General features: G+C 35.5%; 1 protein-coding gene across 1 annotated transcript in view; it reads left to right on the forward strand.

Moving 5' to 3' along the window:
• The window catches only part of LOC116302633 (origin recognition complex subunit 3), a 35,007-nt gene that overhangs the window by 250 nt on the left and 21,689 nt on the right, over nucleotides 1-13,068 (forward strand). Inside the window, exons 3-13 of the mRNA XM_031711971.1 lie at nucleotides 111-208; nucleotides 304-430; nucleotides 1,376-1,477; nucleotides 2,767-2,822; nucleotides 2,936-3,037; nucleotides 5,492-5,558; nucleotides 5,707-5,788; nucleotides 7,331-7,490; nucleotides 7,669-7,782; nucleotides 9,712-9,845; nucleotides 9,969-10,032. Coding sequence (XP_031567831.1) covers nucleotides 111-208; nucleotides 304-430; nucleotides 1,376-1,477; nucleotides 2,767-2,822; nucleotides 2,936-3,037; nucleotides 5,492-5,558; nucleotides 5,707-5,788; nucleotides 7,331-7,490; nucleotides 7,669-7,782; nucleotides 9,712-9,845; nucleotides 9,969-10,032 — 1,106 coding nt within the window. The remainder of the gene's footprint in view (nucleotides 1-110; nucleotides 209-303; nucleotides 431-1,375; nucleotides 1,478-2,766; nucleotides 2,823-2,935; nucleotides 3,038-5,491; nucleotides 5,559-5,706; nucleotides 5,789-7,330; nucleotides 7,491-7,668; nucleotides 7,783-9,711; nucleotides 9,846-9,968; nucleotides 10,033-13,068) is intronic.

Below are 13,068 nucleotides of genomic sequence, written 5' to 3' on the forward strand. Positions count from 1 at the left end.
TATTTCTTTGAGATGTAGCTTTCAGAAAGGCGGTTTAGAATTCTGTTCTTTTTATTGATCTTGAGGAATTTTGAAGTAGAATGATAAATTGGTAAACTATTTTCTTGTAGACCTCATTGATCGTTATGATGGCGAGAGCACAGAAAATGTTTCCCAAAGATACGATAACTTTAAGCAATGCTGGAAGCAAGTCAAGACTAAAATTGAGGTAAATCATTTCTCCTGGCTTTTAAAGTAGTTTTGGTCTCGTATTCTTTAAATACCCCTTTGAATGTTTACCTGTGTTTGTCTTACCTCTTTTAGGCTCTTGAATCAAACAGCAAGATTTTCTCTCACATCGTTGAGTACGTTCAGTCTGCACACAAGAAGTCTAACAAGACGTACAAACATGGTTATATCAATGAAATTCCCACAGCTGTTCTCATAACAGGTCAGAGAACTTGCAAGCAAGACGTATAAATATGCATAATTTATCAGCTTTGCTTTGCTTGTTCTGCAGCAAAAATAAATTCCATTTCCCTCACCTACAAGGGCTGTTTTGCGTGAGGGAAGGGAGAGTCATTCCATATATTCCGCATATTTGATTTTTTCCAAGTTATCAAATATTCTATTATAATTACTACTTAAGAATGATAATAGAAAAAATTAAGTTTTATACTTCAATTTGATAACTATTTGACAGTTTTTACATTTACCTATTTATTAAGTTTTTGATCCACCAATGTATTTTTTTATTTATAGTACACTCAACAAAATTACTCGACTCTGATTGGTCGAGAGGAGTACAATTATAGCGTTAATTGTACTCCGTAGGAGTACTGAATTAAGTCGCTATGGCAACACGACCAAAACAATGTCAAAACAATTATTTTCTATCATTTTGTACTCAAAAAGCATAAATAAAATTTTAAAGCCGTAAGAACTAATCTTTTTTATGCATTTCAGTTGCGCGATGGACTGGAAATCGGCCGCCAAATAGACAAAGATGAACGGTGTCGCTTCGCATTTTTTACTGAAATTTTGTTGAGTGAACTATAAACAAAAAATCGCACGATCTTCTCATACAATTTGGAATTAATAGACACTCGTAATGTTTTGAAAGTTCTTTAATTGTACTCGTCTAAAGGCTCATGCAATTACAAGAACTTTCAAAACATTACTCGTGTCTATTAATTTCCAAATTGTACTCGAGATCGTGCGATTTCCTATACTAATTGACATCAATTTGTTTACCTGTCTTATGTGCAATTGTCATATGATGGCAGTAATTAATTCGTATGTATTTACATGTCTTTGATTTATTGTATTTATCCATCCATTTGACACTGATTATTCTCATTCATTAGTTTATTCAAGTTGTTTTCTTTATCTCCAGGTGTTAATATGCCAGATCATGATATCATCTTCAGTCAGCTAGCTAAAGATTTATCCAAGATTACTCCATACATTGCTGTGTTACAATCAAAGGACTGTACAAGTAAGTACCTCTCACAATAATAATGTCACCATTTATTATTTAACATTTATTTGCTGAAGGCAAAGTGAACATTGGGGAATATTTACCAAGCTTCGAGTCTTCCAGCGGCAAGGTAAATATTACCCATGTTCACTAAGCCTGAGGTGAATATTCGTTTTAATATAATTTTACACTTGGATGTAAAAGAAAAGACAAAATTCAGGATAAAACGTTTTAGTAAATGTTTTAGTATTACTTTGGCTCTGGTTAACTTTGGGAAACCTCTTAATCTGACACTGCTTAGGCAGTAATTATTACTCGTGCCAAGGCACTGCCGGCATGAGTCTTAAAATGCAACGCGTATAGTTTTTTTATTGTTCTTCGTCCAAGTTAAGAGGCTTAGTCTCCCTTACCTTTTCAAAGAGTCAGGCTGCACAGACTAGAAGTTTTCCATATCAGCAAGTTCACTCGTTATTCTCAGCTCTTGAACTTGACAATATAGATATTCTTATAGCCTGTATTTATATTAACCTTTATTGGCTTCAAAGTCTACTCAAAAACATGAGGTACATAGCAATATTTATTTTAAGATTCTATTTGATTAAAGAAGCAAAAAATGATAATTTGCAATGCACATTCCAGGGTTTGGTCTTTGCCATTTGAAGCTTTATGATCTCCTTTAATTTTCTTCAAAAAAGTGGTGATTCATGAAAAAATAGCGATATATTATAAAATATATAATAATACTCTATATTCAAGTCTAAAATTATGCTAAAATGTTGATTGTAATCCATGGATACTACCATTCAAAGATTCTTTCATGTTGCTATAAGATATCACAATTTATTATACAATTACCAATGAAATATCTATTTTTCTCTATTTCAAAAAATTGATATCTTCACACATGAAAATAACATGTTATTTTCACATGTGAAAATAACACCATTGCGATGGCTGTTCAAAAATACACGGAAAGAATTGCCTGAAAAAGCCAAAACATACTTCATTGATAGTTATATAATAAACAGAATATTACATGGGAACTTGGAGATACGAAATTTATCTTCTCGTGTTGAAAATCTCTCACTCGTTCGCTGCGCTCACTTGTGAGAGATCTTTTCAACACTCGAAGATAAATTTCGTATCTCCGCGCGCCCATGTAATATCCTCTATGTATGGCTAAGTTACAGAAAGGAAATAAGTAGATTTATTCAGGTGCCATTGTAGTATACTCCAAAGCCTCAGAGTTATAATATGGCACAATAATGGCATACATACATTAATATACATTATACATTATTCCACAGCTATGAAATTCACCATGAAAAATATGGTCCTTCAGTTTATGAGCAGTGATGAAGAGGTGAGTGATGTATATGAATACCTATTTAAAAGGTACAATTATTTTTCTGAAGTAAGTTTTCAAAAGAAAAATAATGTCAGAGGCTTAAGATTGGAAAGTATTTGATTGTCTAGGATGAAGAGAAAGAGGAATCACATGGTTCTGTACATCATAAACCAAGGTTAGGTTCTTACACCATGGTCCAGCTGTGTCACTGGTACAAAACAGCATGCAAGGTGAGATAATTTAGAGAACTACATGTTGTATCTAAATGTCCAAGAAATTAGCTCACATAACCAGACCTATGCCTGACATGATGGCCTTCTCATAGTGAAGTTATATGTAACCGGTGGTAGACTCACACAAGTGGAATCCCATGGTTAATGAAAAGGAAACTCTAGAACAAGCGTTTGGAGTGCAACACTCGAAAAAAGATATAAATTGGAAATATGTATATTATGTATATGTATATATACATATACACTCGATTGCAGAAACGTTGTAGTATACATTTATACATTTATACAAATACCTAATGAGATGCATATTGCAATTTTACATTTTTAACTCTCAAAACCAATTGATTTATAATCTGTAGGATATAAAACACAAGAATAAACTATTTTGACGTTCATTGAATGAAACAAATGATAAATAAAGCGAGTTTTCTGTTTTGCATATCATTAAATATACCTGAATAAATTAGGTATTTGCATAAATGTATACTACAACCTTTCTGCAATCAAGTGTATATATATAAATATGTATATGTATATATGTATAAGATAAACCGAAGTCTAGGATAAGGCAAAGTGAGGACGAATACTGGATGCAAGGAATGGACTTACCAAGAATTTATTACGGAAACCAATATACAAAAGTTACTTATACAACAACAATGAAAATACATCATGAAAGAGATATCTAAATGACTAAATCTTAAGACGATAAAAACGCATTGACAAATAGAACTACGTGAAACAAAACTAGTAAATTGTCACCGGAGTAGAATTACTCGCTTAGAACACAACACATTTCCCAGTCATGAAAAACTAATCTTTAGCAACAAGCCTTAATATCGAAATCTAAGTCAACAATATACTTACAAACGGGTTAAAATGGAATGACTCGGCAATTGACTGACATGGCAAGGCTAACTCCTAGCTCTTGGGGCGAACCCCAGCTCTAGTTGCTTGAACTTGCGTTCTGTACTAGCTCTGGCATGAACTTCTGCTCTCTCTCTCCTCTAGTTGTCCCAAAACTGTCGTATTATATCGGGGCTATATCTACGAGTACTTGAATAGGGGCTAATTGAATTAGGATATGACCTCATATCACTCCTATTACCTTATCAGATCAAACTATTAGGAGAACTGTAAAAAAAGCTAAACATCCATGCCGCGGAAATTAGTGCATTCCAGTAGTTAAGCATAATCTAAACATTGGCAATAATAGAACTGTTTAAGCTAAACATCCACGCCGCGGAAATTAGTGCATTCCAATAGTTAAGCATAATCTAAACATTGGCAATAATAGAACTGTTTAAGGTAGTCCCACAAGGGAAATTACCTTAATGCGAGGTAAATCTTGGTTTGAACGAACAATAATTATTAGTTCAGGAAAAAGATCACATAGTATTGCTCGTCCAAAATACTGAACTTTGAGTGTCCCTTTCCATAGAACTATTACACTCACGTTTGAATGTGTTCCCTAACAAAAATATATTAAATCCTTTGTAGTAAATACTTAGAATTGCCACGAACCGGCAGTTCCCATAAAACTACTTGAAATCGACATTTCAAAATGACTAAAGATGAATGCAAAGTGACCATGTCACATATAATATTTTTTATTTATTATGAACCAGGTGATTTTGCCTTTCTCAGCCTGAGCAAATTTGCCAATCAGCACACATTTTGTTTTCAGCTTGATAAACAATAGCTTTTACTTGAAAATAAAGAAAATAAAACTCATATGTGAGAAGATTCACCAAATATCTTATAGAAATAGCAAATTCTATCGTTGTTGGTAGAAAATATTTCATTTCAACAAGAGATAATAAAAAATACTTTTACAGCCAATTCATATCACACGTGACCAGTATCACTCATGTTTCGATTGCACTTTTGGCAGCTTTGTCAGAAATTCCAAGTCTTGACACCAATGATGCTCAAAACTCCAGCAATTCAAATTACTTTGAACTTAAAAATAAAGATTTTAAAGCTAATTCTCAGCGATGTGGTTGGGATGTGAATTCTTTTATAAATTATTTTACAATCAGTCATATTCATAATTATATAGCAGTTTCAAAACCTAACTTTTACAGATTACTGAAAATTTTTTTTAAATATCGAAGTAGTTGATTGGAGATTTAAACATGAAGATTTGAAAGCTACATTTGAATTCCTGAAATTCCTGGTCATGGTTACGTGAATTACCTGTACAGTGTAGATTCTAACTGTGACAAGCAATGCACTTTGTGCTTAGAATCCAAATCATCTGAAAGGGAATAAAATTTAAAAAACTGCAGGATCAGGCAAGACCTAACAACTCAACGAACATCTTAGATGAATAAAGGGCTGACAGTACATTACCACACAATGTCACTGCTTTCTATTGTTATTGTATGACCCCATTTCTTTATAATTCCATTTTGACTTGCACTTGGTTTGGGTTTAATTTTTTTGCAGATTCAGGAATCTGAGAAGAAAAATTTAATAAAGAATAAAGAAACACTTAAAAAATCTTCTGCAACAGGTATTTCTTGGAAGTTTTCTAAAATGAGCTTTCTTTGCACTTAGAAATTACTATCTGTTATAAACATTGTTGGAGCACAAGGGAGGGATATCAACCTCTTATTCATGATTATTATCTTTGAAGCCCTTCTTTCATATACTGTATTTAGAGAATCCCCCACTTGTTGTGATACTTGAAGACTTTGAAGGCTTTCATCCCCCTGTCATACAAGATTTTGTGTCTGTCTGTAGGTAGGTTTCATTAAAGTGATTTGAATTTTGCTTTTATAGAAATTAGTCCATGATCATTATCAGTATGTGCAACTGCGCAACCTTTTGAGTAATCACATCACATATTTCAATGTCATGCAATATCTACTTAATCAGTATTTTTGGAAGCTCAACCAAGTAAATACTCCATGCATGTTGAAACCAGGTCCTCCACTCCCCCCTTCCAGGTATCCCAGTATACCCTGCTCACAGAGTCATGTTTAAATTTTATATGCACATCACTCTTAGAAACTTCATAATAATAACAACAAAGTACAAAAACTACAACACCAACAATACCAACATGATATCAACAATAAGGTCATCATGTACAGATACACCATCATTACTGTCATTAAGAACAATACCAACATGATATCAACAATAAGGTCATGCACAGTTACACCATCATCACTGTCATTAGGAACAATACCAACATGACATCAACAATAAGGTCATGCACAGTTACACCATCATTACTGTCATTAGGAACAATACCAACATGACATCAACAATAAGGTCATCATGCACAGTTACACCATCATTACTGTCATTAAGAACAATACCAACATGACATCAACAATAAGGTCATGCACAGTTACACCATCATCACTGTCATTAGGAACAATACCAACATGACATCAACAATAAGGTCATGCACAGTTACACCATCATCACTGTCATTAGGAACAATACCAACATGACATCAACAATAAGGTCATGCACAGTTACACCATCATTACTGTCATTAGGAACAATACCAACATGACATCAACAATAAGGCCATCATGCACAGATACACCATCATTACTGTCATTAGGAACAATACCAACATGACATCAACAATAAGGTCATGCACAGTTACACCATCATCACTGTCATTAGGAACAATACCAACATGACATCAACAATAAGGTCATGCACAGTTACACCATCATTACTGTCATTAGGAACAATACCAACATGACATCAACGATAAGGCCATCATGCACAGATACACCATCATTACTGTCATTAGGAACAATACCAACATGACATCAACAATAAGGTCATCATGCACAGATACACCATCATTACTGTCATTAGGAACAATACCAACGTGACATCAACAATAAGGTCATCATGCACAGATACACCATCATTACTGTCATTAGGAACAATACCAACATGACATCAACAATAAGGTCATCATGCACAGATACACCATCATTACTGTCATTAGGAACAATACCAACGTGACATCAACAATAAGGTCATCATGCACAGATACACCATCATCACTGTCATTAGGAACAATACCAACATGACATCAACAATAAGGTCATGCACAGTTACACCATCATTACTGTCATTAGGAACAATACCAACATGATATCAACAATAAGGGCATTATGCACATAGTTACACCATCATTTTTGTCATTAGGAACAAGGAACACCATCCTCATCAACATGGAATGGAAGGATGGTTGCAATTTTTTTGTATAAATGGTTTCTGTAACAAGATTGTACTATTGTCTTTCAGTCAATACACTCATGATATTCCTTTGGTAATGGTATTTGGAGTAGCTACATCAGTATCAGCAGTACACCAGGTTCTTCCACACTCAGTTTCCACGCTTCTTTCCATTGAGAGATTTCAATCTCAACCATCACTCACTTGCTTACTTGAAATTATTTCAAAGGTTAGTCTTTTAGACAATGCTTCTTTATTTTTGCACAAATTGCATTGAATGCTACTTATAACGAAAGATAATAAACAAATAAAAGCTGTCTGTGCTTTATCTGTGAAAAAAGCACCTTAGTTTAAACATGCTTGCAACTAATATACTGGTCATTCCTTACAATAATATTGTTCCACAGGTTTTGATGACTGCTGGAATTCCTTTCAAGCTTGGACATAAAGTTTTCAGATTTCTCTATGAAAATTTCTTGTTCCATGACTTTTCATTGCAAAATTTCAGTACAGGATTACAGGTAATTTGCATTCAAACAGTTAATGATTTTTTACTACAAATGAAAATTTTCTTGCACTCCAATTGGTTTAGAGCCGTTGTAATTAAGACATACAAACAAATTACATCAACATATTGCACATCGCTCGCATATAGAGTTAGAGCTTGCTTTGAACCCTTTTTCTTCCAAACTTTTTGCGACTTTTTTTTGTAGTAAAAGATAAATTTCCAATGGTTTAGCATTGTATATCCTCTATTTACCATGATATAACTTCGACAAGATTAGTTTAGTACCCACTTGGCTATGCCTTGTGAGTGTGTTGTAACATTTTGACCAACTGTTGAAGTCATATGTTGGTAAATAAGAGGTCATGCTAAGCCATCAGAAATGATGTTATCATTAAAAATTATCAATAACATTATTAAATTACCTTTAATAATTAATGGATTAAAGGGGAAAATGTGAAAATTTGTGCATATTCTATTGTTTAAATACTCAATTGTGATTGACTAATTCGTATATGAAGAAGACGTCGTTGTTTCTAATGAAACAGTAATGATAAAAAGGTAAATTTTACACCGGTAAAAGATGAAAAAACTGATGTTTCGGACGCTATTCCTTCGTCGGAGTAAAAGAGAAAGAGGTGGTAGAAAGGAGTGTTTATGTGATAGAATAAACCAATGAGAACAAGGTAGGCAAGGAAACCAATGAGAACAAGGTAGGCAAGGAAACAAAAACAAACAATCAAAAGACAAAAGAATGGGTTAGTTAAAAGCCCAATAGGTGAATAAGCCGCATTTCTTTGGTCTTGCGATAATCATTGTTGCTGTTAATCAAAGAAAGACTGAAAACAATGAAGTCAAAAAGAGAATGGTTAGCTAGATTGAAATGGCGGGAAACTGATATGGTGGGATCATTATTTCGAATATCATAAAGAGTTTACGGTCATGACGACCCCAGGCATGACGCCCCCACGTATAACATGGTGCCCCCAGCATAAACCATGACGCCCCTAGTCTCTATTAACATTTTTTTAAAGTGCTACTTGGACGAAGGCATTCTGAATGTTGATCTTGGGCCGTGTTGAGAGTGCTTCGTGACAACAGCGTGACCTTGATCGCGCGAAATATACATTTTAATGGATGAACATTTCTTAGAATTCCTAATTCATCTGAATGATGTTCTTTAACTCTACAGCTATATCGTGTTCTGGAACTAATCATTAATGACAAAATTTGAGAATTATTGTTAAACTTCTTATTAAGTAAGTGTTAATAGAGACTAGGGGCAACAGAAGTTAGTGTGAGAGGCTACATGAGGACAAGTATGACAATGATTGCGAGAGCAGCGAAAAGTACCAGGTTCTTTGTCAGAGGGAAGAACTCCCTTGACCAAGAAAGAACGAAGATTACGATCACTTTTATAAGAAAAAAGAGGGCGGTTGTTGAAAATAGCAGAAGTGCCAGTATCAGAGTCAAGCAGAGAAAAGTTGTGGTTAACAATGGGTTTAATGGAGTTATTAATAGGATGATACATAAGAATGAAAGGAATGCGATCATTAGAGAGACAAGTTTGAGGAGTGAGAGCGTTGGTACGATCAATAATGTAGAAGCTTTGCGAATATTTGTTGCCTTGGTTGGTAAAGTCGCTCTGTAATGAAGATAGCCTTACTATGTTGAACCAGTGGTTTCTCAATTATAATAATATATATATTATAATGATATCGTTGGTGATAGGCATGCATATACTGTTTATAAAACTAAAAGACGCCCATGTATAACAACATTTTATGCTATTACGTCTTATTCCTGTTAAACTGCTTGCATGCATGCATTGTTTGCTCGTGGACACAGCTTTGTGATTCTTGGTTAATATCTGTTTATTGATTGAACTAAAGAGCAGATGGTGTCAGAATCTTTTGTCTAAAATACTTGCATATTCATTGTTTAGTTTTGTATGATGGAACATTTCTATGAGAACCCAGTCAGTGTTGTTTGCTGTAAGCAAGAAGAAAGAGAATCAGTCATTACTGACTTGAGTCATGAGGAGCTAGAAATCATGCGCAGAAGACCTTCCTTTAGAAAGTAAGCCACTTTACTTTCATTAATATATTTAATACCTAATAGACATAACTAACAGTTTGTAGATAGTGCCATATATTTATCTAAACATTATCTTTGTATTTTCTGTATTTGATATTCTAATAGGTATGTTGAAAGTTGTGAGATGAAAGAGCAGGTCTTCTTGTTGTCTGATGATGACCACACCAAGGTATAGAAAAAAAACTGCATATACTCACTCAGTTAATTTGTTTATTGAAGAGATAGAAAATGAGCGAGCGTGCTATGTTGAGTTATACAAGCACACGGGAAATTGCATGAGTCCTAGAGAAGTGCTAGGAGAAGCACGAGCCGTATGCTCAAGTTTCGTCCAAATCTCTGCTTGTTCTCTTAAAAAATCTTTAAAAATCGATAATTGTAGAAAATACAATACTGTATCAAGGAAAGGAATGGAGGTTTTGGAAGAATTATGGCAAAATTCATTGAGATTTTCATGCGCAAACTTATGACAGACAAAAAACTGACTACTGAGATAATGATGGCATTTTAAAAGGATTCCCTCAAAGAACAGAAAAAATCCAAAAGACAACTTATTCACATGTATTCAAGAAGAAATTTAAAAGGTAAGAACAGACGAAAGAATATTTAAAAGAAAGTGCAAGTTAACTGACAAGAATCTAAAGTGAATTGTAAACATGGCACGGCTTTGAATGATCTGACAACAAAATATTTTTAAATAAATCTGTTCAGTTTATCACTCATTAATTAGAAAAATGATCCCAAGAACTGACAAAAGGAAATAAAATCTTGGAAAGAGATCTTTGAGCAAAATAATAGAGACAAATAGCTATAGACATAGAGCAAGTTTAAGCTTTTATGCGCATTATATGCGTGCCAAGTTCGTATAAAGATGAATGAAAACAGTGCTGCTGGTTGACCGTTGTTTTGTTCAGTAAAGTTTCGAGTAGGGTTTAAAACGTTTTGGACCATAGCGTGAACGTACCGTGGCATGAACCAAGTACCATAGCGTGAACCAAGTACCATAGCATGAACCTAGTACCGTAGCATGAACCAAGTACCGTGGCATGAACCTAGTACCGTAGCATGAACCAAGGTACCGTGGCATGAACCAAGGTACCACAGCATGAACCAAGTATCGTGGCATGAACCAAGTACCATAGCATGAACCTAGTACCGTAGCATGAACCAAGTACCGTGGCATGAACCTAGTACCGTAGCATGAACCAAGGTACCGTGGCATGAACCAAGGTACCACAGCATGAACCAAGTATCGTGGCATGAACCAAGTACCGTGGCATGAACCAAGTACCGTAGCATGAACCAAGGTACCGTGGCATGAACCTAGTACCATGGCATGAACCTAGTACCGTGGCATGAACCTAGTACCGTGGCATGAACCAAGTACCATAGCGTGAACCTTGGTACCGTAGCATGAACCAAGTACCGTGGCATGAACCAAGTACCGTTGCATGAACCAAGGTACCGTGGCATGAACCTAGTACCATGGCATGAACCTAGTACCGTGGCATGAACCTAGTACCGTGGCATGAACCAAGTACCATAGCGTGAACCTTGGTACCGTAGCATGAACCAAGGTACCGTAGCATGAACCAAGTACCGTGGCATGAACCTAGTACCGTGGCATGAACCTAGTACCGTGGCATGAACCTAGTACCATAGCGTGAACCAAGTACCATAGCATGAACCTAGTACCGTAGCATGAACCAAGTACCGTGGCATGAATATGGGTACCGTAGCATGAACCTAGTACCGTAGCATGAACCAGTGTGCGGTAGCAAGAACCTGGGTACCGTAGCATGAACCACGGTACCGTAGCATGAACCTTGGTACCGTGGCATGAACCAAGGTACCGTGTCATGAACCAAGGTACCACAGTATGAACCAATGGTACCGTGGCATGAACCACAACTAGATACCGTGACTAGATAGGTACCATCGACTTGTTGACATGTCCTGCCAGTCATGAGTTGTGACGTCATGTTTCACGTGACGCGTTGGAAAACATGTTATAACTTCTCGTGAATCTGTTCGATATGAATCAAACCTGCACAAACATACTCTCATCTCTGCACAAACATACTTTGCTCGACTTTGTTGACATGTCCTGCCAGTCAAGATTTGTGACGTCATGTATCACGTGACCCGTGGGAAAATGTGATATAACTTCTCGTGAATCTGTTCGATATGAATCAAACCTGCACAAACATACTTTGCTCGACTTTGTTGACATGTCCTGCCAGTCAAGATTTGTGACGTCATGTATCACGTGACCCGTGGGAAAATGTGATATAACTTCTCGTGAATCTGTTCGATATGAATCAAACCTGCACAAACATACTTTGCTCGACTTTGTTGACTTGTCCTGTCAGTCATAAGTCGTGACGTCATGTATCACGTGATCCGTGGGAAAACATGTTATCTGACATCTGATATAAAAGGTGTTCGATATTTATCAAAATCATACGACACGAATATCACACAGCAATATTATTAATATTTCTGCGGAAATACCGACATTATTGATTATTGCTTTGAGTAGACAGGCTTTAAGTACACAGCAATATTAACAATAATGCGGCTTCTTTCGTGGATTGACGAATATGGTAAATTAAATGAAACCACCAAGTTTGTAGTTTCAAAACTTTCCAGAGCCTATTCAAAAGCCAAACCATCTTGATGCCTCCAAACGTTTTACGCATGTTCGCTTTCGAGAAGAAACCGTTAATTTACTATGCATGACAGAAAACAATAGGCTGGGGTAATTATATACGTTAGTTACTTCGGCCAGCAGCGATATTAGATATATAGCTAGATTGAGGAAAGATTGATAATGATGGCTATAAACAAGCACGTCATCTTTCTTGTGAATATATTGAAATAGCTATGCTTCGGACTGAAGCTAATTGCGATGACTTTAAAATCCCGTTAACTATTTTTCCGGCCGCATAGCCTTCCAAAAAAGCGCATGCATTGAAACCATGAAAAACATAAGACAAAGACAAACAAGAGATCATTTGTGCCGTTTGCGTAATGAATATTTTGGTTCAGTCATAGTAACTATTAGTCACCTAAGTCATGTACTACTATTTGCCAGTATCATCTTTGTTTTTATTCAATGGACTCAATGCATGCGCTCTAGTGCGATTAGTAAGTATATTATTGCTCCAGTTTAAAGTTTAAACTGAAACGAGGAAAACCTTCTGCG

This window comes from Actinia tenebrosa, unplaced genomic scaffold, assembly GCF_029948245.1.
Source record: "Actinia tenebrosa isolate PJP-AT-01 unplaced genomic scaffold, QUT_ActTen_1.0 PGA_scaffold2__45_contigs__length_23673736, whole genome shotgun sequence".
NCBI classification, from domain to species: Eukaryota; Metazoa; Cnidaria; class Anthozoa; order Actiniaria; family Actiniidae; genus Actinia; species Actinia tenebrosa.